This window comes from Phyllobates terribilis, unplaced genomic scaffold (assembly GCF_046119375.1).
Source record: "Phyllobates terribilis strain yellow unplaced genomic scaffold, ASM4611937v1 Scaffold_1__5_contigs__length_1240528914, whole genome shotgun sequence".
Lineage (NCBI taxonomy): Eukaryota > Metazoa > Chordata > Amphibia > Anura > Dendrobatidae > Phyllobates > Phyllobates terribilis.
In genome coordinates this window covers 186517496-186545406 of record NW_027362761.1, presented here as the reverse complement: position 1 = coordinate 186545406, position 27911 = coordinate 186517496, and the positions used below count along the sequence as shown (strand labels likewise).

The 27911-nt window shown below is 44.2% G+C and overlaps 1 protein-coding gene across 1 annotated transcript in view; it reads right to left on the bottom strand.

The window, feature by feature from the left end:
• Positions 1-27911, bottom strand: part of OSTF1 (osteoclast stimulating factor 1) — a 41578-nt gene that overhangs the window by 7910 nt on the left and 5757 nt on the right. The window contains exons 2-8 of the mRNA XM_073670677.1: positions 14400-14446; positions 14034-14084; positions 11736-11799; positions 6319-6372; positions 1862-1969; positions 996-1045; positions 499-577 (exon numbers count right to left, since the gene is read on the bottom strand). Of these exons, the coding sequence (XP_073526778.1) occupies positions 499-577; positions 996-1045; positions 1862-1969; positions 6319-6372; positions 11736-11799; positions 14034-14084; positions 14400-14446 (453 nt within the window). The remainder of the gene's footprint in view (positions 1-498; positions 578-995; positions 1046-1861; positions 1970-6318; positions 6373-11735; positions 11800-14033; positions 14085-14399; positions 14447-27911) is intronic.

Below are 27911 nucleotides of genomic sequence, written 5' to 3'. Positions count from 1 at the left end.
ACGGGCAGGCAATGTTCAGTTATCATGCCTATCTGCCCTGTCATGCCCCATGGTCCAATAGCCTCTTCGTACATCGAGGCGGGACTGTTGGTAGGGTTTTCGGCTCTGCCGTGGCACCTTCGCATTTAAATGCTCCCGCCCAACAAGGGCAGTGCCCAAGTATAGCTCTCATCGTTTATCCCAGGGAGGGATCATTTCTGGGATAAACAATGAGAGCTATACTTGGGTACTGCCCTTGTTAGGGCGGGAGCATTTAAATGCGGAGGGGCCACGGCAGAGCCAAAGACCCTACCAACAGTCTTGCCCCGATGCACAAAGAGGCTATTGCACCAAAACGTCAAAGGTGAATTAAACAAGAACCAGGCTACGTATTTTTTTACTAAAGTAATCCATTAAATCATTATAGCAGGGCCATTATGGTCATACCTTTACTTTAACAGGTTAAATCGTGATGACAGGTTCTCTTTAAAAAAAAAAAAGTGTGACACTTAAACTCACCTTTTAAGAGCAACAATTCTACGATGTCTGCATATCCTTTCCATGCAGCAGCATGCAGAGAAGTGTCACCAAGCTTGTTCTAAAAGATGAAAGCAAATCATAAGCCTCAGTCTCTCTACTTGACAGCACACAGCTAAAAGCACACACACCCCATCTAAACAGTACGATTCCCTGTGCCTTCAAAATGTATCCTTGAGACACTCACAAGATCTGCTCTACTCACAGTACAGTAATTTTTCTTCTAACATCTGGGCGACACGTATGTTACCAAGAGCAGTTTATGGAAAAGGCTGAACACGCCAGAAGAACTACTGAGATTACAGCGATTGAAGAGAGAAGACCCTCAGCTCAGGTCCATGATGTGCATTTGATTTTGGGTTTGCAACTGAATGAGTTAATTTTGTGTCTTTATAGAGAATAGATCGCCAGTATGTACATTATAACGCGTCATAAACGTAGATTTTACCATTGCATATGCAAAAGACAGGATCACATACCTGTTGGTTGAGTTCAATGTTTGGCTGTGACAGCAAGACTTCTACAACATCTAGAAGATGAAAGAGTGAAACGTGTAAGAATCACCAAATACACAAGTCACATGTGACAAAACTTTACCTAACAACAGATCTGTCACATGTGACAAAACTTTACCTAACAGGAGACTATGGTGCACTTTTTACGATGATATTACTGTGTGTGGTCTACCAAAAGTATTGGGCCCATTGTATAACTGCTGCTAAGAAACAAGCCAACGCACTCATCGCTATGAGCTATTTTCATGAGAGACGCTTCCTCCCTGGGCAATGACTGACGCTGATGGCCGCTGATGCATCACCCTGTGCATATAATGACCCTCATTGCTTGTGAAGTAACACTTGCTTCTGACCAGCTTCTCCATCCTCCTATAGATCGCCATCCAATAATCCCTGAGCTGCCACCATTACACTTTGTCTAGTGCCATCCATGATAGCGTCATGCTCTTACTAATCTAAACCTCTGTCTCTTCTCTTTTTTTTCCCCTAATCGCATGGTAACCGCAGAGAAAGTAAAAGAATATGTACATAGTAGAGGGAAAAATGAAAGAATGTCTATTATATTATCATTATTTTAGATTTACATCTATTGGGCTATACTTCTAATACCTTTTCAGTAAAGTTTCTAATGAAATGCGACATTACATGAATTTAACATATAAAAAAGGGTTTTATGTCGCAGGATAGCAACAATTTGCCCAAATTCTAAAAATTTGTACGCTTCAATCCAACAAAAAGGCATCTGGAGAAGCAATTTTCAGTATAGCATTCCAGTTCCAAACAAAAGTAAAATATAACAAATGATATAAAAATACAGCAGCTACAAATACCTCTATGTCCCCCATGACATGCCCAATATAAGGCAGTGCTTCCAGCTTTATCCAAGCCATTGACGCCAACTCGGTTCTCTAAGCATTCTCTTAGCCAGCTAAGGTTACCTGGAATGTAGAAAAGAAGATGCAATAGGAAGACATACAAGATTTCACCCCCTTATACACATTCCAAAAGGCTGAAATGTTGATTAATAATTACTAATATACTGTGGATACAAAAAGTCTACACACCCCTGTTAAAATGCCAGGATTTTGCCCTGGAGAAAGCTCTGAAATGATTATTCTTGGTAAGGTTTTGTGTTTTGTTTTTTACACCTATACTGTATAACCCATAATCTGCACAATTCAAGAATAAAAAAATCTTTTTAGATGGAAAAAGAAAAATAAAGAACTAAATAATGTGGTTACATAAATATTCACATGCTTAGGCCAAGGCCCCACTATCAGTATTTGGTCAGTATTTTTTCTCAGGAGTGGGAGCCAAAACCAGATGAGGAACAATCAGAGAAAAGGTATAATAGAAACAAGTCACCAATTCTGCATTTATCACCCACTCCTGGTTTTGGCTCCCACTCCTGAGAAAAATACTGACCGAATACGGATAGTAGGGCTTTGGCCTTAAACTAAGAGACACCTAATGCTTTCAGCATGGCACATCTAGAATTGGCAATCTTTGCCAACTCTTCCTTGGAGTAGCACTCCAAATCTGTCAGATTGCAAGGGCATCTCCCGTGTACAGCCCTCTTCTGGGCAACCCACAGATTTTCAATTGGATTCAAGTCTGGGCTCTGGCTGGGACACTCCAAAACTTTGATCTTATTCTGGCAAAGCCATTCTTTTGTTGATTTGGCGGTATGTTCAGGGTCGTTTTCATACTGAAAGGTGAAATTCATCTTCAGCTTTTTAGCAGAGGCCTGAAGGTTTTGATGCAAAATTTAATATTTGGAGCTGTTCATAATTCCCTCCACCTTGACTGAAGCCCCAGCTAAAGCTACCAAAAAACAGCAGCCTCAAAAGCAGAATAAAGCCTCCACCATACCTCACTATGAGTATGCTATACTTTTAGTGAGGCTAAGTATTGGCTTTGCGCCAAACATACCTTTTGATATTATGGCCAAAAAGTTCAACCTTGGTCTCATCAGACCATAACACTTTTTCTCAAATGCTTTTGGCAGACTTGATGCATGTTTTGACAAACTATAGCCAGGCTTGGATGTTTATCTTTGGAAGATGTGGCTTTTTTCTTTCCACCATAATCCCAGGCCAGACATATGAATAATAGATTGTTTTCACATGCCGTACACAACCAGTACTTGCCAGAAATTCCTAGTTGCTTTAATGTTACTGCCTTTTCATCAATTTTTGAAGGCTATCCAGCTCTAGGTAATGTCACTTTTCTGCAAATTTAAGCCACTTCTTGATGATAGTCTTCACAGTGTTCCATGGTATATCTAATGCCTTAGAAATATTTTTGTACCCTTCTTCTGACTATTAAATTTCAACTATGAGATCCCTTTGCAGTGTTGCAAGCTGTTTACAAACCATGGGTTTTGCTGTAAAATACAACTAAGAAATATCAGGAAAATCTTACTAGGACAGCTGAACTTTTCATTTGGTTAATCAGATGGCAGGTGTCTACTGAGTATTTAACAAGAGTTTAAGAGCTCATGCAAACGTCCATGGATCTTGGTCCGATCCCGGACCGCAATGCACAGACTGGCCACAACTCTCCTGACCTGAGCGTGACAGATTGATATTTCTGTGAGGCTTGAGTTGGGAGACCATCAGCCAGTCCATTGCTCGGACCGATTTACACGTACGTCTGCATGAGCCTCAAGGCTAATTCTGCACACAACCACATGCCCAATTATGAGAGGGTGTTCACATTTATGCAAGCATATTAGTTTTGGTATTTTCATTTTCCCCTCCCCACTAACTGATTTCAGTTTGTTTCTCAATTAATTTGCACAGATTATAAGTAATATTAAAAGGTAGAAAAAGTTCTCAAATTATTACTATTGGTATAATCGTTTTTTACATGCCAAACTTTGTATTTTAACTGGGATATGTAGAATTTTTATATCTGCTGTATCTGTTTTGGGGAAAAAACTGGAGAAGAGTCATCTACATTTCGAATGCATTTTGTGTACCAATTTTTTTTGCCACTTTCAAGATTTCTACCCGCTGTCAGTTATATGTTACTAATATTCAGAGGCTAAAACCCTGTAAAAAAAGCTAGACCTGCTTACAGTTAAAAAGGAGTTGTCTGTGTGAGCTAAACAGACTGCACTCCAGAATAAGAAATTTTACCTGCACTGACACACTATAGTAAACTAGAAGGAAAGGAGGAAGATTTGGACTTCACACTCTACTTAAGAACACCATGGGCAGCAGTTGGGGAAGGATAGGGCTGTGCTGCCTTATTTACCACCAGTACAGCTGAGTTGCCAGAAATAGCAATGCAGTACGAACCCCAACAGCAGCAGAGTCATAATGCTGCCAGGACAAGGCCAAGAGTGTGCAAGGGGTGCAGTGATTTCTCCTTCATGGAGTGTGGCATGGCATTCAATGTATTTAGGCAATATAAAAATTTGTTTTTAAAATTCTGTTCATACAGAAAATTGACAGTTTCTCAAACAGCTAATTAATAGAATTTGATTAAAGAGCATCTGTTGGTAGGATCAACCCTCCTATGCCATCTATATGGGCATATAGGTAATAGGAAGCTGAATAAAATGACACCTTGATATCGCCGATCCGATGTCTTATTCCAGAGAAATCCATGCTTTCCTTAATACTGTAATAATAATGACCTGTTAAGATCTATGGGTCGGACAAAGATCTCCCCAAGAACCTTCCTCTAGACCATATTTTAAATAAAATGGGGAGTTACCAGTGTGATATGTAATGGCTGCCCTCCTGATCTCACTGCAGAGCTGTGCGTGATCACAACTAACACAGTACAGCACTTTCTTTTTTTACAATTTTTTTTTTAGGGAGGAGTAGTCACAAAAAAAAAGATTTTTTGAGATTGTGTCGTTTACTGATCAGATTAATTAATCTTATATTTTGATAGATCAGATTTATGAATGCGACGATAACAAATGTTTCATTTTTTATTTTCAATAGGAGAAAAGGAGGGTGATTTGAACTATTTTTATTACTTTTGTTTTTTAGTTATTTAACCTGCAATCATCCGATTGCTTATACTATGTACTGCAGTACCACAGTATTGCAGTATATAGTGTAAATCTTGGTCTCCTTTGAACCTCAGCATACAGCTGATATTCAGAAGAGTACCAAAAATGGTGGTGATGAGAACCTCCAGCAGGCCCCCAGCTGCAATAGTAACCCATTAGCATGGTAATAGTAACCTATCGGTTGTGGTGCCAAGACCGCAACTCAGGGTGCTGATGGGAGCCAATAAGCACGATCAGTGGCACGTAATCCATTTAAATGCTACTGTGAGAGATCGATAGCAGCATTTAAATGGTTAACAGCTGCAGCCGGAGTTCATTTCCCACCAAAGCTGTTCGAGACATATGCCGGCTTTTAAATATAGCTGGTATCTGCCGCGTGTGGAAAGCTCAACTTCTCAGCCATATCCACAAGCATTCACCCCCACTGTTATTGACTGCTGCACCGACGTCACTTCAATTAGCACTACAGCTTTGCCAGTGTAGACGGCACAATCCACTTGGAGCCGCTGAAATCATAGATTGGCTGCAGTGCTCTTGACGTGACATCAGCATTGCAGATGATAACAGACACCTTGAACAGCAGCATGGACTCAGCGCTAAACCCGGAAAGGTGAGGAAAGCAGTGATTGTTTTTTTTAAAACAAATTGCAGTTTGAAGAGAGGGGTTTTTATGAAACCAGAAAACCCCTTTAAATCCCCAACCCTAAGGCGGAGTTCACATGTTCCGGTCATGTGGATTTTTTTTGCTGCAATCAAGGCAAAACCAGACAATTCTATCACAATTACAGCAAAAAAAAGTCACAGTAGCATAGAGCGCATGAAGACCGCCTATCTGATACACCTTTGCACAAGAGAGATTTGGGATTGTAACATTTTTTCCCAAAACGTGTCTTAATTTACTGACAAAAACAATATAAAAAAAAAAAAGTGTCAATGAACAATAACTCCTTTTACATGGTTAATGGTGACAATCTGGTACTCATGAAAACGATAGATACTAAAATTGCATTTTGCTATCCTAATATATGCATTCATGAGACCTGTCAGCAACTGTTCACATATGGAAGAAGCAGTCCAAGAGCATCGACACAACCTTAGTGCACTAAAAAAAGTAAAAAATAAAAGACACTTCAGGAAAAAAACGCAGCCATTTCCAGATTTGTCTTCCTCTAACATCTTTATGCAGAAAGGAATGACAGGATCTCTTAAAAAAGAAGAAAGTCCAGGTAAGGAAACCTGGCAGAGGACACTCACCTCTTTTAGCTGCTTCATGCAGTGGATTGTCAATGGATTCAGCCTGTTCTGCAACTGGAAAGAAAAGCAAGGATTTCCATTTTTCATTCTGGCACTCTGCTACGTCTGACAAATATGTGCAAGCAGCCAAATATCTATTCGAGAAACATTTCATTATACAAATTTTTTATTATTGTTTTTTTTTTTATATACATTGGCATTTTTAGGGCAATTATTAAGATAGGCATTGCACGTCTTGGAACCATGGTCATTACTTGCATAGTATTAGTGGTATAGTGCTGCCTATCTGCCCATTGATTGAGAGATCCAGGATTTTGCAGGTCTGCAGCAGAACTTGATTGTGTTACATTCGGAATTTGACAAGATTTCATTGGGATTGATACAAATTTTGGTTTTCACAAAGTTTGCTGCTTTAGGCTATGTTCACACGTTGCTTTTTCACTGTGTTTTTCTGAAGCCAAAATCCACTTACAAAAAGCAGGCTTTGCTGATTTTTTTTGGTGCAAATTATGTGTGTCATTTGTCTACAGTACATGTTTAATAAAGTTAGTTTTATTCACCAAAACCACATGGTTGCGTTTTCTGCACTTTGCTTTCTATGGTGAAAAAAAACACTGTAAAAACGCTGAAAGAATTGACATGGTGCAGTTTTCAAAAAAAAAAAAAAATAGAAGTTTTCCAATTCAATCAGGAAAAAAAAATGGTGTACACGAGATTTCTTAAATCTTATCTCTTTCACTGGTACTGTAAAAAGCAGCTTTCAATTTGCATAAAAAAATTAAAAAAAAAAAAAAACCTGCTGCAAAAACACAATATGTGAACATAGCCTTCATTTTATTCAGATGCTTCCATGGTTACTTAAAGAAGTTGTTCACTACTTTTTATTATCCCCCCGGGGCCCCTAAGGATTTTTGTAATTACCTTATGTTGCCGTTACTGCCTGTGAGCGGCGCTATCCTTGGCTGCTCACAGGCATCACGTGACCCCGCGCTGACGTCACAACAAGTGAGGCGTGACATCAGTGACGCGCTGCCCGCGGTGGATGCTGGGTTGCGGGCAGGGTTTCCCCGCACGTCACACCCAGCATCGACCGCTTGCTTTCCCAATGAATGAGGAGAGGGAAAGAACGTGGTGCATGGTGGGTGTGACGTGCTGGGTAACCCCGCACACAACCCAGCATCCACCGCGGGGAGCGCAGAAGAGGGACCCCCGGCTGCATCCGGAACCATGACGTGACATCAGCGGATGTCAGAGCCAGCTGCAGACGGGGGTCACGTGATGCCTGTGACGGTCAGCGATAGCGCCGCTCACAGGCAGTAACTGCAACAGAAGGTATTTACGAAAACCCTTAGGGGCCCCAGGGAAATACATTGGGGGGGGGGGTAATAATAAGTACTGGACAACCCCTTTAAGAACAATTATAAGCAATTCATAAGTTTTCACACTTGTATTGACAATTACAACAAATTTATGCAAAGACTAAAAATTGTAGCTATATTTTTCAAAGCTTCTGCAATTTGCCCTGGAATGCCAGACACCGACCTATTTAAATCACCTTTGCCTTGTGACATGGCGCTCAACATCCTGGAAAACATTGTCCATCATCAAATTGCTCCTGGATCGTTGGTAGAAGTTGACCTTGGAGGATGTTTAGACGCCATTCTTTCTTCATGGCAGTGTTCTTGGGCAGAATTGTGAACGAGTCCACTCCCTTGGATGAGAAGCATGAATTGTCTTGTGATGGTTTACTGTTGGCATGACTCACCCCAGTACTCCGCAGTCCAATCTCTGCACTTCCTGCAGTTATTTTCTCCGATTAAGCCCTCTTCAGACTGTTTGGGACATCTGGAAAACTGATTGCCCGGAGAAGAAAAAGGGAGCACTACCATGAGTCCTGTGTCATGCCAACAGTAAAGCATCCTGAGACCTTTCATGTGTGGGGGCTATTCATCATCCATGGAGTGGGCTCACTCACAATTTTGCCCAAGAACACTGTCATTAATAAAGAATGGCATCTAAACATCCTCCAAGATCAACTCTGTAATGAACAATGCATTTCCCAACATGATGGAGCAGTAGGTCACAAGGCAAAATGATAACCAAGGGGCTCAATGAACAAAGCATTGTAATTTAGGGTCCTTGGACAGGAAACTCCCCAAATCACAGTACCATTGAGAACCTGTGGTCAATTCTCAAAAAGTGGGAGGACAAACAAAAACACAGAAATTCTGCTAAACTTCAAGCCCTGATTAAAAATGGGTCAGAATTTGGCTCAGAAGCGGATATCCAGCATATCAGGGTGAAGGGCAGAAGTCTTTACAAAATAAGGGTCAACGCTAGTGAGGAGCGCGAGTGCTCGTTACTCGAGTTTGCCTAGGGTGCTCAGGTCTGCACCGAGTATCGCGGGTGCTCGAGTGTCATGCTAGAGTCCCTGCGGCCGCATGCTTCGCGGCTGTTAGACAGCCACAAAACAAGGACTCCTGTCTAACAGCCGCAGGGACTCAAACATGACACTCGAGTACCCGTGATACTTTGTGCATACCAGATACCCTAGGCAAATTCGAATAACGAGCACTTGCGCTCCTTACTAGTCAACACTGTAAATACTGAGTCTTGATGTAGGTCAATAAAAGTGGAAAAACGTCTAAAAAAAAAAAAAAAAAAAAAAAGGCTGTAGCAATGGCTCAAAAAAAAAAACGCAAAATCAGTGTGGATTCTATTAAAATGTTTTATTTGGATTCGTGGCTACAAGCCTAAAGCTAGCCATAGACCTGAAATAACTACTGGTTGCCATCTTCTCCATTTGCACCATAAGGCCACGGCACCACCATCAGTATTCGGTCAGTATTTTTTCTCAGGAGTGGTGGGAGCCAAAACCAGGTGAGGAACAATCAGAGAAAAGGTATAATAGAAACAAGTCACCAATTCTGCATTTATCACCCACTCCTGGTTTTGGCGCCCACTCCTGAGAAAAAATACTGACCGAATACGGATAGTGGGGCCTTGTCTGTTGGATTTGTCCATTAGCAAGATTATTATCAGCAAGTAGAGGAATAGACGTCCATTTGAATAGCTAGATGACAAATCTGGAGTTACTACAGTCACATCTAAAAAGAAGAACACTCCAATAATGAGAACATTGTCACTTTGAGGAGGAATACATGTTATTCTGTCCATTTCTGCATTTTAAAAAGATAAAATTAAGACTTCCTCTTTAACCCAAAGACACAAGCTAACATCAAGGCTTCAATACCCTCCCTAGCTTCCCCTGCTGTCAAACTGCTTGCTCTGCAAATGGTTCTTAGTGGGGAAAATGACACCGTCATCCTCTTGGCCTTTATAAGTAGTAGCTCAGTGAATGCTATTGGCCTTAGGCCATCCACATTGCATCTGGGCCACAAGTCAGTGAATCCTTCAGGCCTTCTGACTGAAGCCATGAAAAATGTGATTCGGGTGCAATCTCTAAGAGCCCGTTCACTTTAATGAGGCAAATGAGTCATTATGTTCTCTATCTTGCCTCTGCTTTGGCAGGGTCTGCCTTATTGAGCCTTACAGCGCCGAAACCATCACCCCACACAACTCTATAAACATTCACACCTGGCAAACACATCAATGCCCTAAACAAACAGGGAGAGCTTTGGTCTATATGTGGGTGCTATATAAGCAAATAAAAGAAAAAAAATGATGATTAAAATGTAATGTCTATTGCTAGTAGGAAATCATCTAGATTTCACCTTGTGACCAAGTATATCTGTGAAAAGCGAGCTGTCAAAGTGCCGGGACGGCTCCCAGGAGGAATAAGGCTCATTTTCTCCTGGCAGTCAGGCTTTCAGTGCTGCGGCCGGACAGCATTGTAACACTACTTACCGGCAGATTAACCCCATATCTGCACATTAATAGCATTTGGGACCCAACAGGTTCCCTTTATATCCCAAAATGCTATTAACCTGTAGATATGGGGTTAATCTGCAGGTTAATCGCGTTCTAAATCTGTACGACTACTGCACTGAAAGCCCGACTACTAGGAGGAAATTACAGGTGCATCTCACAAAATTAGAATATTATCAAAAAGTTAATTTATTTCAGTTCTTCAATACAAAAAGTGAAACTCATATATTATATAGAGTCACTACAGAGTGATCTATTTCAAGTGTTTATTTCTGTTAATGTTGATGATTATGGCTTACAATGAAAACACAAAAGTCATTATCTCAGTAAATTAGAATAATTAACAAAAAACACCTGCAAATGCTTCCTAAGCATTCAAAAAGGTTCCTTAGTCTGTTCAGTAGGCTCCACAATCATGGGGAAGACTGCTGACTTGACAGATGTCCAAAAGGCAGTCAGAGCAGCCATCTACCAGGATATTTTAGAGCACTTCATTCTTCCCTCTGCCGACAAGCTTTTTGGAGATGGAAATTTTATTCTCCAGCAGGACTTGGCACCTGTCCACACTGCCAAAAGTACCAATACCTGGTTTAAATACAACAGTATCACTGTGCTTGATTGGTCAGCAAACTCACCTGACCTTAACCCCATAGAGAATCTATGGGGTATTGTCAAGAGGAAGATGAGACACCATACCCAACAATGCAGACGAGCTGAAGGCTGCTATCAAAGCACCCTGGGCTTCCATAACACCTCAGCAGTGCCACAGACTGATCGCCTCCATGCCACGCTGCATTGATGCAGTAATTGATGTAAAAGGAGCCCCGACCAAGTATTGAGAGCACTTACTGAACATACATTTCAATGTTTCGGATTTTAAAAACATTTTTCAAGCTGTTTTTATAAAGTATTCTAATTTACTGAGATAATGACTTTTGTGTTTTCATTGGCTGTAAGCCATAATCATCAACAGTAACAGAAATAAAGACTTGAAATAGATCAATCTGTTTGTAATGACTCTATATAATATACGAGTTTCACTTTTTGTATTGAAAAACTGAAATAAATTAATTTTTTGATGATATTCTAATTTTGTGAGAAGCACCTGTAAGTTTATTACTCCCGGCAGTCTCAGGCTTTCAGTCATAGAGGCGTGGCTTCAGTCACCTTTCAGTACAGAGCATCATATGTAACCATGCCCCGGCCAACTGATAGCCGGCTCTGCACCGATGGATGGCTGTGCGATTTCCTTCCAGTAGCCAGGCTTTCAGTAGTGGGCACACAGATTTACAACGCCATAAACCTGCAGATTAACCCAATATCTGCAGGTTTACAGCATTTGGGATATGACCGGTTCCCTATAAGTTTACAAAAATGTATTTAGCAGTCAGACAAATACCTATATTTTGAACTCTATAACCCACATAAAACACGGGGGACTTTTTAGCTGTGCCAACATATTAGATTATCATGAAATCTGCAATCTTTGACAGCCCCAGTCTGATGAAGGTGCCACAGAAGAATCTTACCATAATTACTTGGTATCAGCCCAGTTTTTCCTTTACAGGTGCCCTTCCACCAATTTGTATCACTCTGAAAAAGAGAACATTTTTCAGACTCAAGTATTCACCATACACAAGTATTCTCAATGAAGAGCAATGACAGGAGCTAAAAACCCTGTAAGGCGGCTTTCAAACAAGTGTAACATTTCAGCGCTGGTGTTATGGACGCACCCCTAAGACCTCCAGTGGGTCATCAGAACCGGAGTCAGATCGCTACTGCTCTGATTCTGTCAGTGTCTGACAGCAGCCTTTTAGCCTACCCAATGTAAAGGTGCAATGATTATAGAAGGATTTAGGATCTGTGTGACAAGAATCCTGAATACAGTCGTGTGTGTGAGGTCTTACACTGATCAATCATCAGTGAACCTATAAATATATACTTTATATATCCAGCTAGAAATAAACATCTGCAGATAAATTTCCACATATTTCCAATATGTTGTTGGCTATTTTGAAGCATTTGTCACAACTGATGGAGCATTCTGGTGCTCTCACAGTGCCATTTTCTCATTATAGCAAACTAGCTATTGAACCCGTTCTACGCCCAGGTGGCGAGCATTTATATTGGTATATGGTCTCAATCCTGGTACGTGCTGCTCCCATCCTGTCATGTGGTGCTCCCATCCTGCGCCCCCATCCTGTCATGTGGTGCTCCCATCCTGCGCCCCCATCCTGTCATGTGGTGCTCCCATCCTGCGCCCCCATCCTGTCATGTGGTGCTCCCATCCTGCGCCCCCATCCTGTCATGTGGTGCTCCCATCCTGCGCCCCCATCCTGTCATGTGGTGCTCCCATCCTGCGCCCCCATCCTGTCATGTGGTGCTCCCATCCTGCGCCCCCATCCTGTCATGTGGTGCTCCCATCCTGCGCCCCCATCCTGTCATGTGGTGCTCCCATCCTGCGCCCCCATCCTGTCATGTGCTGCTCCCATCCTGCACCCCCATTCTGGTATGTGCTGCTCCCATCCTGCGCCCCCATCCTGTCATGTACCGCTCCCATCCTGCGTCCCCATCCTGTCATGTGCCGCTCCCATCCTGCGCCTCCATCCTGGTATGTGCTGACCCCATCCTGTCATGTGCTGCTGCCATCCTGCGCCCCCATCCTGTCATGTGCTGCTGCCATCCTGCGCCCCATCCTGTCATGGGCTGCTGCCATCCTGCGCCCCCATCCTGTCATGGGCTGCTGCCATCCTGCGCCCCCATCCTGTCATGGGCTGCTGCCATCCTGCGCCCCCATCCTGTCATGGGCTGCTGCCATCCTGCGCCCCCATCCTGTCATGGGCTGCTGCCATCCTGCGCCCCCATCCTGTCATGGGCTGCTGCCATCCTGCGCCCCCATCCTGTCATGGGCTGCTGCCATCCTGCGCCCCCATCCTGTCATGGGCTGCTGCCATCCTGCGCCCCCATCCTGTCATGGGCTGCTGCCATCCTGCGCCCCCATCCTGTCATGGGCTGCTGCCATCCTGCGCCCCCATCCTGTCATGGGCTGCTGCCATCCTGCGCCCCCATCCTGTCATGTGCTGCTGCCAGCCTGCGCCCCCATCCTGTCATGTGCTGCTGCGGGATTGTGGCGCCAGAATCAGCGCCTGCGCAGTCCGCGCTTTCCGGCGCCATTTTGTTGAAGACACACCACAAGTCATTGAGAACACTGTGGATTTTGCTGCAGGATGTCATAGATGTCAATTACTTTGTTTCTCATTTGTTCTTGAATTTCTTTGGATCGCAGCATGATGTCTGGCTTTTGAGGACCTTTTGTCTACTTCACTTTGTCAGGCAGGTCCTATTTCAGGGATTTCTTGATTCAGAACAGGTGTGGCAGTAGTTAGGCCTGTGTGTGACTAGGAAAATTTAACTCTGCTTCCAAAAGATGTGATAAATCACAGTTAATTTATGTTTTAAGGGGTAGGGGGCAATCAGTTTTTCACACAGGGCCCTGTAGGTTTGGATTTCTTTTTCTGTTAATAATAAAGACCTTCATTTAAAAACTGCATTTTGTATTTACTTGCTTTATCTTTGTCTAATATTTACATTTGTTTTGTGATCCGAAGCATTTAAGTGTGACAAACATGCAAAAGAATAAGAAATCAGGAAGGGGGCAAACACTTTTTCACACTACTGTATATATTTTTTTCCACCCACATATGGTATATATACTTCCCCACCCCCCACATACATACGGTATATAGTATCTGCATATATTTTCTTACTCATCAGTATAAATCTAGGAAATGAGTCAGACGAAGATTGTGGGTGAATAACACGCTTACCATATCTGAAATGTAAAGAATATCCCCTTCATCAAAGTATAGTTCATCAGGCTGAAAATATAACAGACAATACATGTAAACTCAATCCTAATACAACTAGAAACTGAAGATGAAATGATCTAGTTTGTGGGACCGTTGCTGCTGCCCAGCAGAATCTATTCTGAGAAACATAGTATATGTTAGACCAGTATACATTTATTCTTTCCTATCACCCCGACATGGTGGTTTTGTGACTGAGAAAGCCACATTCTGTTCTTATTCTATTTTAACACTAAGACGCTAGCACTCCTCTGACCTGTGGCCCATCTTACGCATCTTACAATGCTAATCCTAATCATTTCATAGAAGAATGATGATCGTTCATACCGTTCTAGGTTCAAATGTGTACAGCGCCCGGAAAACTTTCACTTGCCCTGCAAAAAAAAAACAAGATAGAAACCATCATTAATAGTATCATTTAATCATGGAAACCATCTTCAACTACTTTGTAAGTTTTAATTTAATGGCAAGTGGACATGCTGTATAGCAAAAAGACACCAGCATACTTAACTATGGGGATTTACCACTAGCAGATATATAAGTCAGGGCTCTTCTAGGTGGAAACCTCACTGGTACATGAGGGTATTTCCATACACAAGAAGAGGCCGTGAAACTACTGGTCCAGCATTTTCCTTTGACTATTTGACAGTTTTATTTTGTGCTTAACAATAAGAATTGCACAAATCTTCCCTAAAACGATCCTGCTGAACTAAAGACCGGCTTTTGCTGCAACAAAACAAAAAGACTGAAGCATGCACCACCTCCGGCGGCCATTTTTCTGGAGTCCACCCCATATGAGAGGATAGAAAGGTGTGGGGCTCCGTCTTCCACAAAATGTCGGCGGAGCCCCCACAGCACCGAACACCTGGAGCAGAACATGGCAGACAGCATGTTGCCCGCAGCCAACTCCTGCCTCCGAACACCCCGTCCAGCCTCCGCAGCATCTCCTGCCACACCCGCATCTCCTGCCACAGCCAGCAGCAACCCTGGGATACCGCTCCACCGCAGCCGGTAAGGTGATTTCGATTTGTAAGACGCACACCTATTTTCCCCCCAAATCTGGGGGAAAATAGTGCGTCTTATAAACCGAAAAATACGGTAGATAGCAGATAAATATAGTCAGACAGATATACAGTCAAAAACTTGCACAACCCTCCGACATATTATAAAATTGCACCCGTGGAGGTAAAGCAGACAGCTGATATTATCAGCCTGGGAAGGTCCATGGTTATTGGGCCCTACTCAGCCTAAAAATACTAGCTTGCAGCCGCTCCAGAAGTGGAGCATCACATGAGATGCTCCATTTCTGGCACATAGTCTTTGCTCTTCCCAATTGCCCTGGTCCGTTGGCAATCAGGGTAATGAGGCTTGGGTTCCATGTCAGCTGTGAATTGTCCAAACACAGCTGGCCTCAAAAAGCCCTGGTGTTCGTAATGAAAGGTGTTTATCAGACTCCTCCATTGCTAACCCAGTAAGTAAAAAAAAAAGTTCCCACGCAGGTCCGACGTAGTCCAGCCCCTATTGAGATTCGTTTGGAGGCTCCATAGGCTTCAGCAACAGCCACCCCCGGCTCACGCTGTGCTCCGCGACACCTGGAAGCTCTGCACAGGGGTAACATCAGTAATGTTACTGGTCTTCACAGTCGCCGGGTCTCATGGAGCGACCCGGCACCTCTGCAGAGCGGTGACACTAGTAACATCACTGCTCTTTAGACGTTCCTGCTCTCTCTGTGCTCTAGACTACATTGGACCTGTATGGGAACTTTTTTTTTTTTTTTTAATAAAATGGTGACCAGGGAAAGTGTGGGGAGCGTTTATTTAAATAAAGATTGTGTGTGTGTGTGTTTTTTTATTTTTACTTACTAGGTTAGTGATGGGGGTGTCTGATAGACACCTCTCTATTACTAACACCAGAGTTTCATGTCAGCTGTGTTTTTGGACAATTCACAGCTGACATAAACCCTAAGCCCCATTACCCCAATTGCCGATGCATTAGGGCATCAGGAAGAGCCAAGGCGAAGCGCCAAAATTTTCACATCTAATGTGATGCACCTCTTCTGGGGTGGCTGCGGGCTGGTATTTTTAGGCTGGATAGGCCGGCCAGGATTGCCGCCATCACATATTTAACAACCTAGACTGTAGACAGGTGATGGAGGTTTTTCGTGGATCCACCATTAAGTAGCTATTCCTCATAACTCCCAGATATACATATCCATGTTCACCTCAACATGTAAGTGTTCTCAGAAAGGAGAGGGGAATAAGGCACTGACAGACATTGTTGGCAGCAGTATCTCTCCCATAGGAACAAAACATCATGCATGAATGAAAGGGTGTGAACATTTGCTGTCTTCAGTAGCTTGCCGCTACTCTGTCTCCTTGTTTAGAAGGGGCAGAGCACTCCTGACGATTTGCAGTTCAGACCAGTGGCACAGTCGCGTGGTCGTGAGGCTGTGCATTCTCCTATGCACCTTTGCCACAGCAACATGGAAGTAGGGCCGGCACACAAACTGGCTGGAGCCAGCAATCAGGCCAGCCATAGAGTTAAGATTGAAAATGTCTAGGACACTGGCAATTTTGTTGTGGCCGGTAACCTAGGCAACGAGCAGTAAATTAAAGAATTAAAAAATCCCTCCGTTATTGAGAACACAGAGGATTTCAATAAGTTAATTGCACAGTTGCTTTTTTTTTTTACAATCACTTTGCAATTTTACCCATTAATGAACATGAGGACAATCCCTTTAAGTGCATGATTATATGAATAACAGTCTGCTGTGTTGAATTTTAACTTGGAACAAATGCATTTCCTATACAGCAGTTGAGAATACATCAATTATGCAACGTATGTTTCAAAATGCAGTAAGAAACTGAACAAAATCCAGCAATAACGCTGAGCTGCCTGCCCGTACACACGCTGAATCACTAATGGCCAACTTCTGCTGTAACACCATGCCAGGAAGTGAAGGAAACGAGTTGAGACATCTTTCCTGCACCTAAAGCTAGTTCCACCCTGTACAATAGTGTTTCAGAGAGCGGACAGATAACGTCTGTATCTGAGCCGTCATACCCACTGCTACGTCCCACCATGTCAATTACGTGGAGTCCAGTACAATGGACTGTGCTCCTGTGGATGGAGCAGCGCCCCCTCCTCTGGGTTGTAGACTCAGCAGATGGTTATATAGAGATGGTGTCCTCTCATGATTGGCAGGAAAGGGAGGGGACAGCATATATCACTCAATCAGCTGTCTCCGACGCTTCTATTTAGCACCATAAGGCCGGGTTCACATAAGTTTATTTCACGATCCGTATACAGACCATAATGTCTGGACTGACCCAGTCTTATAGACAGGCATGAGACTAAGTTTGATTCTGGAGACTTGTCACCAGACTGGGCATTATGGTCCGTATATGGGCCGTGAAGTATGCTAGTGTGAACCTGGCCTCAAGGATTTCTAGGAATAGAAAGAAGGGACTGCTTTTTTTCTAGAAAAGCACCATGTGTGTCTTTGGGTTGTGTATGGTATTGCAGTTTATCTTGTCCGGTCACAAGATACTGATGACCTATTCCTAAGGTAGGCCATTAATATCAAGTTGGAGGGGATCTGACAATCACCAACCCCATAACTCATCTGCCAGCAGCTCCATTCAATGTGCAGTGGCTGCTGCCAAGTACTGCAGAACAGCTCCTAATCTCTTCAATAATGTCTGTATCTGTATAGCAGCTGTTCTGAAACTTCCCGGAAGTTTACAGTTTGCAGCCGTGGGAGCTAGCAGCTGATTGGTGGGGAGCTGGGTGTCCAACACCCATGACCTGATATAGATGACCTATGCAGAGGACAGTTCCTCAATATGCTATGAAACAACCTATCCTTTAATTACAGGACCGATGGCCAAACCTTTCAGAAAAATAAATCAGATGATTTTGTAAAATAATATAAAACACAATAGAAATAAAAAGAGTCAGTGTACACGTATATGCATAAATGTGCCTGGCACTGCGCTCAACTCCCAGCACCCATTGACAAGCATGCATACGGATGCTTCCACCACTGACCTTTAGGAGGGGAGGTTTTACATACACTGTCACATCAGACACAAGAACATCACAAGGGACACTGACAGTGAAAAGTCAAAATAAAATTGGAAGACTAGTATCTCATGATACAGGGAGTCAGGGAGACTAGAATATCACTGTTATGTACCAGTGATTATGATCACATAGCATTGTGGGTTATAGATCATTTAGTGACAAAAATGTACAATTGGTGGAGAAAGGTTGAACTTGATGGTCTTTTCAACCTATGTAACGGACAGAATTTTGCCTGGAGTTGTTTAGCTACATATGGATGTACAGTGGGTACGGAAAGTATTCAGACCCCATTACATTTTTCACTCTTTGTTTCATTGTAGCCATTTGGTAAATTCTAAAAAGTTCATTTTTTTCTCATTAAAGTACACTCTACACCCCATCTTGACTGAAAAAAGCAGAAATGTAGACATTTTTTGCAAATTTATTAAAAAAGAAAAACTGAAATATCACATGGTCATAAGTATTCAGACCCTTTGCTCAGTATTGAGTAGAAGCACCCTTTTGAGCTAGTACAGCCATGAGTCTACTTGGGAATGATGCAACAAGTTTTTCATACCTGGATTTGGTGATCGTCTGCCATTCTTCCTTGCAGATCCTCTCCAGTTCCGTCAGGTTGGATGGTGAACGTTGGTGGACAGCCATTTTCAGGTCTCTCCAGAGACGCTCAATTGGGTTTAGGTCAGGGTTCTGGCTGGTGCTTAGGGTCATTGTCTTGTTGGAAGGTGAACCTTCGACCAAGTCTGAGGTCCAGAGCACTCTGGAAGAGGTTTTCATCCAGGATCTCTCTGTACTTCCCACATTCATATTTCCTTCAATTGCAACCAGTCGTCCTGTCCCTGCAGCTGAAAAACACCCCCATAGCATGATGCTGCCACCACCATGTTTCACTGTTGGGATTGTATTTGGCAGGTGATGAGCAGTGCCTGGTTTTCTCCACACATACCGCTTAGAATTATCACCAAAAAGTTCTATCTTCGTCTCATCAGATCAGAGAATCTTATTTCTCATAGTCTGAGTCCTTCATGTGTTTTTGAGAAAACTCTATACCCATATGTCTTGCACTGAGGAGAGGCTTCCGTCGGGCCACTCTGCCATTAAGGCCCAACTGGTGGAGGGTTGTAGTGATAGTTGACTTTGTGGAACCTTCTCCCATCTCCCTACTGCATCTTTGGAGCTCAGCCACAGTGATCTTGGGGTTCTTCTTTACCTCTCTCACCAAGGATGTTCTCCCACAATTGCTCAGTTTGGCTGTACGGCCAGGTCTAGGAAGACTTCTGGTGGTTCCAAACTTCTTCCATTTAAGGATTATGAAAGCCACTGTGCTCTTAGGAACCTTGAGTGCTGCAGAAATTCTTTTGTAACCTTGACCAGATCTGTGCCTTGCCACAATTCTGTCTCTGAGCTCCTTGGGCAGCTCCTTTGAGCTCATGATTCTCATTTCGTCTGACATGCACTGTGAGCTCTTATATAGACAGGTTTGTGCCTTTCCAAATCAAGTCCTATCAGTTTAATTAAACTCAGCTTGACTCCAATGAAAGAGTAGAATCATCTCAAGGAGGATCACAAGGAAATGGACAGCATGTGACTTAAATATGAGTGTCTGAGCAAAGATTCTGAATACTTATGACCATGTGATATTTCAGTATTTCTTTGTTAATAAATTTACAAAAATGTCTACATTTCTGTTTTTTCTTTTCAGTCAAGATGGGGTGCAGGGTGTACATTAATGAGAAAAAAATGAACTTATTAGAATTTACCAACGGGCTGCAATGAAACAAAGTGAAAAATTTAAAGGGGTCTGAATACTTTCCGTACCCACTGTATAATGATCCCAAAGACTTTTATAGGGGTTGTCTTTTTATTCAGAATGGATTTAAAGGCAGGACAATGGTACACAACATTTAACAAGCCATTACTAAGCCTCGCCGCTGTGGTCGCTGCTGCAGATCTGGCAGAAAAGATTACACTGACTTAAAACTGCATCAGTGCTGAATTCTCATGTAGTCATAAACCGGATTAGGACAGATGTAAGGCTATGTTCACACGTTGCGTTTTTTCAAAATGCAGAATGTCACTTTCAGTGCTTTTTCACCCATAGAAAGCAATGGGTAGTGCAAAAACGCAGGTATCAGGTTTTGCTGTGTTTCTGGTGCCAAAACCTGAGGAAGTTGAATCAGGTTATTTTTTATGCACTAAATTTTATCAGCATGTGCAAGAGACAAATGTACAGTGACAAAAACACAGCAAAAACTCAGCAAAACCTGCTTTTTTTGACGTTGCTTCTTTACTGCCAAGAGAGAAGGTTTTGCCTGCGGAAAAAAAACACAGCAAAACGCAAAGTGTGGATATAGCCTAAGGGTAAGGCTGTGTGACCACGTAGCGGTTTTCAAGCGTTTATGCTGCGGAATTTCCGCAGCGTAAACGCTTGTGAAACGCTAGGTAATCCGCCCCCCATGGTCCCCAAGGGGATTCCGCATGTTCTATGCACATGCTGCGGATTTTTCCCCAGCGTTTATGCTGCGTACAAAAATCCGCAGCATGTTCATTAATTTTGCGGAAGCGCCGCCATTGACTTGCATTGAGATGCATAGAATCCGTGTCTGTACATTTGTACAAGCGGATTTTATGCGTCTCTGTGTGCAGATGGTACCCAGTTCTGGAGGAGAGGAGACTCTCATCCAGACCTGGGTACCATTGTACCTGTAAAAAAAAGAATAAAATAAAAAATAAAGTTTATACTCACCTTTTCGAAGGCTTCTCTCTGCATGCAGGCAGCGCTGAAGGACCTTCGGTGACGTCACAGTCATGTGACCGCAGGCCCTTCACCGCTCTGTCTCGCGATATGCCGGCAGCCGGGAACCAGCCAGGAAGCAGCGCTGCAGCACACGCCGGGGCATCGGGGGTGAGTATAACTTTATTTTTTTTTTTTTTACGGTCACACTATATAAATCCATGCCGTTTGCATGGATTTATATAGTGTGACCTAGTTGTCAAGCACTTTCCAAGTGATGCTAAAATCGCTTGGAAAGTGCTTGTCAATCTGCATGCGGAAACACATGTGAATCCGCATGTATTCTGCAGGAAAAAAGCATGCACAATCTGCATGCGTTTTTTCTGCCAGGGAGATGCAGAAATGCTGCAGAAATTTTCTGCTTCATTTCTGCATCGTGGGCACATAGCCTTACAGATCTCACCATTAGACAAGCTCACTTACAAATTCACTGGTAACTCATTACACTGTGTTCCAAATTATTATGCAAATAATATTTTCTCAGATTTTCCCAAATTACCTATATGAATTGCAGTCATTGTAATTTTCCAGTCAAATAACTATTAGAGTACAATTGAAAGGTTTTTGTACAAACTGCCTATGATAACAGTATATTTAAAAAAAAATAAAACACTCAAAATGCACTCAAAATGCATGTTCCAAATTATTATGCACAGCAGAGTTTTCAACCTTTTCATTTTAATAAAGAACAAAAAAATAGTCATTTTTGAAATTATAAGCATTAGCAGGTTATTACAAACTGAAATCAAACAGTTTTCAACTCAAAACTTTATTCTAGGTGATGTTACATTTGCACATAGGACCCCTTGTTTGAAAGGAGCTTCTGAACTCTCTCGTCCATTGAATTTGTCAGGTTTTGGATGGTTTCTGCTTCAATTGTTTTGCATGAGGACAGAATACCCTCCCAGAGCTGTTGCTTAGATGTGAACTGCCTCCCGCCATCATAGACACTCCTTTTGATGATGCTCCAGAGGTTCTCAATGGGGTTGAGGTCAGGGGAGTATGGGTGCCACACCATAAGTTTGTCCCCTTTAATGCCCATAGCAGCCAGAGATGCAGATGTGTTATGTGCAGCATGAGACGGGGCATTATCATGCATGAAAATGATCTTGCTGCGGAATGCACGGTTCTTCTTCTTGAACCATGGAAGGAAGTGCTGTTTGAGAAACTCCACATACATTATGGAGTTCATCTTTACCCCTTCAGGGATCCTAAAGGGGCCGACAATCTCTCTCCCCATGATTCCAGCCCAAAACATTACTCCACCTCCTCCTTGTTAGCGCCGTAGCCGTGTTTGCATGGGGTGTCCATCAACCAGCCATCCTCCACTCCATCCATCTGGACCATCGAGATCATTTTCATGCATGATAATGCCCCGTCTCATGCTGCACATAACACATCTGCATCTCTGGCTGCTATGGGCATAAAAGGGGACAAACTTATGGTGTGGCCCCCATGCTCCTCTGACCTCAACCCCATTGAGAACCTCTGGAGCATCATCAAAAGGAGTGTCTATGATGGCGGGAGGCAGTTCACATCTAAGCAACAGCTCTGGGAGGGTATTCTGTCCTTATGCAAAACAATTAAAGCAGAAACCATCCAAAACCTGACAAATTCAATGGACGAGAGAGTTCAGAAGCTCCTTTCGAACAAGGGGTCCTATGTGCAAATGTAACATCACCTAGAATAAAGTTTTGAGTTGAAAACTGTTTGATTTCAGTTTGTAATAACCTGCTAATGCTTATAATTTCAAAAATGACCATGTTTTTTGTTCTTTATTAAAATGAAAAGGTTGAAAACTCTGCTGTGCATAATAATTTGGAACATGCATTTTGAGTGCAGTTTGAGTGTTTTATTTTTTTAAAAATATACTGTTATCATAGGCAGTTTGTACAAAAACCTTTCAATTGTACTCTAATAGTTATTTGACTGGAAAATTACAATGACTGCAATTCATATAGGTAATTTGGGAAAATCTGAGAAAATATTATTTGCATAATAATTTGGAACACAGTGTATGTTATGTATGGTGATACATAGAGGCTGTAGAAGCTAACTTGTAAAAAAATGTTATTATACTATAGAGAAAAATTATTTTAGTTGACAATACATGTATTAAAGTGTGAATTTACAGGGGTTAGGCTGTGTGCCCACGATGCGTTTTTCAAGCGTTTACGCTGCGGAATTTCCGCAGCGGAAACGCTTGGTAAACCTTCCCCCATGGTCTCCAATGCAATTTCGCACTTTCAATGCCCATGCTGCAGATTTTTCCGCAGCGTTTATGCTGCGCTCAAAAATCCGCAGCATGTCAATTAATTTTGCGGAAGCGCTGCGTTTTCGCCGCCATTGACTTGCATTACAAAGCGCCAATTCCGCAAGACTGCATCTGTACTTGCGTAATTGGCGCGTTCTAATGTGCGGATGGTACCCGGGTGTGGAGGAGAGGAGAGTCTCATTCACACCCAGGTACCATTAAAAGCTGTAAAAAAAAGAATAAAATAAAAAATAAAGATTATATTCACCTTCCGACGGCACCTGGACTCCTTCTCTGTGCTTGCGGGCAGATCGCGGGCAGATCTGTAGGACCTGTGCTGACGTCACAGTCATGTGACGGCAGGTCCTTCAGTACAGCGTACTGCGATCTGCGGGCAGCCAGCACAGGAGTGCAGCAAGACTCAGGGGGCCATCGGAAGGTAAGTATAGGTTTATTTTTTTATTTTTTACCATTCTTTTACGGTCACACTATATAAATCCATGCCGTTTGCATGGATTTAGGCTATGTGCCCACGATGCAGAAATGAAGCAGAAAATTTCTGCAGCATTTCTGCATCTCCCTGGCAGAAAAAAACGCATGCAGATTGTGCATGCGTTTTTCCTGCAGAATACATGCGGGTTCACATGCGTTTCCGCATGCAGATTGACAAGCACTTTCCAGGCGATAGCATCACTTGGAAAGTGCTTGACAACTAGGTCACACTGTATAAATCCATGCAAACAGCATGGATTTATACAGTGTGAACCGTACAAAATAAAACAAATAAAGCTATACTCACCCCCGAGGCCCCGGCGTGGCTGCAGCGCTGCTTCCTGTCTGGTTCCCGGCTGCCGGCATATCGCGAGAGAGCGGTGAAGGGCCTGCGGTCACATGACTGTGACGTCACCGAAGGTCCTTCAGCGCTGCTGGCATTCAGAGAGAAGCCTCCGGACAGCTGAGTATAAACTTTATTTGTTATTTTATTCTTTTTTTACAGGTACAATGGTACCCAGGTCTGGATGAGAGTCTCCTCTCCATCCGCACATAGAGACGCATAGAAGCCACATGTAGAAATGTACAGTCGCGGTTTCTGTGCGTCTCAATGCAAGTCAATGGCGGGAGTTCCGCTGCGCTTCCGCAAAATTAAATGACATGCTGCGGATTTTTGTACGCGGCATAAACGCTGCGGAAAAAACCGCAGCATGTGCATAGAACATGCGGAATCCCCTTGGGGACCATGGGGTGCGGATTACCTAGCGTTTCACAAGCGTTTCCGCTGCGGAAATTCCGCAGCATAAACGCTTGAAAAACGCTACGTGGGCACACAGCCTTATATATTGTGACCTAGTTGTCAAGCACTTTCCAAGTGATGCTAAAATCGTTTGGAAAGCGCTTGACACCCGCATGCGGAACTGCATGTGAAGAACGCTTCACATCCACATGTCCCTGGCAGGAAAACGCATGTACAATCCGCATGTACAATCCGCATGCGTTTTTTCTGCCAGGGAGATGCAGTACCCTCCAGGACAGAACTGACATGAGGAGACCTAGTGCTGTGCAGTTTTCCCAATATCAGATAGATAAATGTAACTCTTGTCTGTCCCACCACTGTGTGAAGGTTTCTAAAGCTCTAATTCTGTATGCATTTCTCTATGAATTCGCTAATAGCGCCAATAGCGGTGCTGCCCATAACAACCAATCACAGAGCAGCTTTTATGTTATCAGAGCAGTTTAAGCAAATGAAAGCAGAACTCTAATTGGTTGCTGTAAGCCACAAAGACAGCTTCTCTTTTTAGAACAACATACCGTAGATAATGGCCTGGTTGCAGTTATAGGCAGGGGGCTTTAATGAGAAGGCATTGCTTGCTTAGTGACTGATAGTCCTACTTCTGTTCTGCCTCAGCTATCACACAACCAAGCTGGAGCGGACAGCCGTCCCTCCCCGACAGCAGCAGGCGCGCAGTGTCCATCTCCACCCTGTGCAGTGAGGGCAGTGTAATCAGACATGTGCTGGGTCACTGCAGAGTAAGAAGAGGATATCCACTATAGAGTAGCAGGAATCTACTGAGCATGTGCGACCTGTTATTCAAGAACTAGAAGACTTATCTATGGGTAATCAGGTAGGTAAAGCCTCTGACAAGCGGGGACAATATCCAGAGCAGCCAGCACTTTTGAAAATTGGAAAACTTCATTTATTTGAGCATTTGAAGCCACTTAGCTATGACTGATACTGTGGAAATAATCCTTTAAAAGGAAATCTACCATCAAGTTTTTGATAACACATCTGAGAGCAGCATGGTGTAGGGTCAGAGGCCCTGATTCCATCTATGTAATGCCTACTGGGCTGCTTATGGCTGTTGTGGTAAAAATCTCAGTTTTCTCTGCTGCAGATCTAGCAGTTTTCTGAATGCTGAGCTGTGTATAGACCCACCCACCACTGTGACAGCTTTCTGCCTATGCAGAGTGTACACAGGAGGCTGCCAATCAGTGGTGGGGGCGGGGTTATACAGAGCTTATGAATATGTGGATTACATGGCAGGTTACTAGTCCTCTAGTGATTATATCCCTCTCATAAAACAGTGATTTTATCAAATCTACAGCAAGCAGCCCAGTAAGTGACATAGCTAGAATCAGGGTCTCTGGCTCTACATCATGCTGCTCTCAGATTAAGTTGCAAAAACTTGGTGACAGATTCCCATTAAGGGCCCGCAGAACTAGTTTAGTGCTGTGTACCAGGAAATACTGCACGGTCCTATTCACTTGAATTACTTTAGTGATATTTCTTTCTATGCTGTGAATAACTCTTTAAAGTAACAAAAAAAACAAATAAGGGCATTTACAAAAAAAATGTAACTTACATATAAGAAAACCCTAGTCCTCGGTGCCATGGCAGTCACAGTGATGTACCAGACATCATTTTCTGTAACCAAGGAAACATATTCCATTATGGACACCAAGTGCATTGGTATACCAGTATGTCATTCATAGGGTCAATGGAGATCACTGATACATGACTGCAAAACATTCTACAAATATCAGGCTCTATTCACATCTATGCTGGACGTGGTTCTGTCAGATCTGACAGCAAGAATACTACAATATGCCACATCAAACAGCAGAAAGACCCTGACAGATTTCGCAACTTAAATGTGTGTTGCTGCGGTGCGCTGCTCCCTCCGCAGCCGCGCTCTGCGTGCTGCACCCTCCCCAGCCGCGCTTTGCGGTGCGCTTCTCCCTCCCCAACCGCGCGCTGCGTGCTGCGGTGCGCTGCTCCCTCCCCCAGCCGCGCTCTGCGTGCTGCTGTGCGCTGCTCACTCCCCAGCCGCGCTCTGCGTGCTGCTGTGCGCTGCTCCCTCCCCAGCCGCGCTCTGTGTATTCTGTAGTGCGCTGCACCCTCCCAAGTTGCGCTGTGTATGCTGTAGTGCGCTGCACCCTCCCAAGTTGCGCTGTGTATGCTGTAGTGCGCTGCACCCTCCCAAGTTGCGCTGTGTATGCTGTAGTGCGCTGCACCCTCCCCAGCCGTGCTGTGTATGCTGTAGTGCGCTGCTCCCTCCCCAGCCGTGCTCTGTGTTGTAGCGCGCTGTTCCCTCCCCAGCCGTGCTCTGTGTTGTAGCGCGCTGTTCCCTCCCCAGCCGTGCTCTGTGTGTGCTGTAGCGCGCTGTTCCCTCCCCAACCGTGCTCTGTGTGTGCTGTAGCGCGCTGTTCCCTCCCCAACCGTGCTCTGTGTGTGCTGTAGCGCGCTGTTCCCTCCCCAACCGTGCTCTGTGTGTGCTGTAGCGCGCTGTTCCCTCCCCAACCGTGCTCTGTGTGTGCTGTAGCGCGCTGCTACCTCCCCAACCGTGCTCTGTGTGTGCTGTAGCGCGCTGCTCCCTCCCCAACCGTGCTCTGTGTGTGCTGTAGCGCGCTGCTCCCTCATCAACCGTGCTGTGTGTGCTGTAGCGCGTTGCTCCCTCCCCAACCGTGCTGTGTGTGCTGTAGCGTGCTGCTCCCTCCCCAGCTGCGCTGTGTGTGCTGTAGCGTGCTGCTCCCTCCCCAGCTGCGCTGTGTGTGCTGTAGCGTGCTGCTCCCTCCCCAGCTGCGCTGTGTGTGCTGTAGCGTGCTGCTCCCTCCCCAGCTGCGCTGTGTGTGCTGTAGCGTGCTGCTCCCTCCCCAGCTGCGCTGTGTGTGCTGTAGCGTGCTGCTCCCTCCCCAGCTGCGCTGTGTGTGCTGTAGCGTGCTGCTCCCTCCCCAGCTGCGCTGTGTGTGCTGTAGCGTGCTGCTCCCTCCCCAGCTGCGCTGTGTGTGCTGTAGCGTGCTGCTCCCTCCCCAGCTGCGCTGTGTGTGCTGTAGCGTGCTGCTCCCTCCCCAGCTGCGCTGTGTGTGCTGTAGCGCGCTGCTCCCTCCCCAGCTGCGCTGTGTGTGCTGTAGCGTGCTGCTCCCTCCCCAGCTGCGCTGTGTGTGCTGTAGCGTGCTGCTCCCTCCCCAGCTGCGCTGTGTGTGCTGTAGCGTGCTGCTCCCTCCCCAGCTGCGCTGTGTGTGCTGTAGCGCGCTGCTCCCTCCCCAGCTGCGCTGTGTGTGCTGTAGCGCGCTGCTCCCTCCCCAGCCGTGCGCTGTGTATGCTGTAGTGCGCTTCTCTCTCCCCAGGTGTGCTGTGTATGCTGTAGTGCGCTTCTCTCTCCCCAGGTGTGCTGTGTATGCTGTAGTGCGCTTCTCCCTCCCAGGTGTGCTG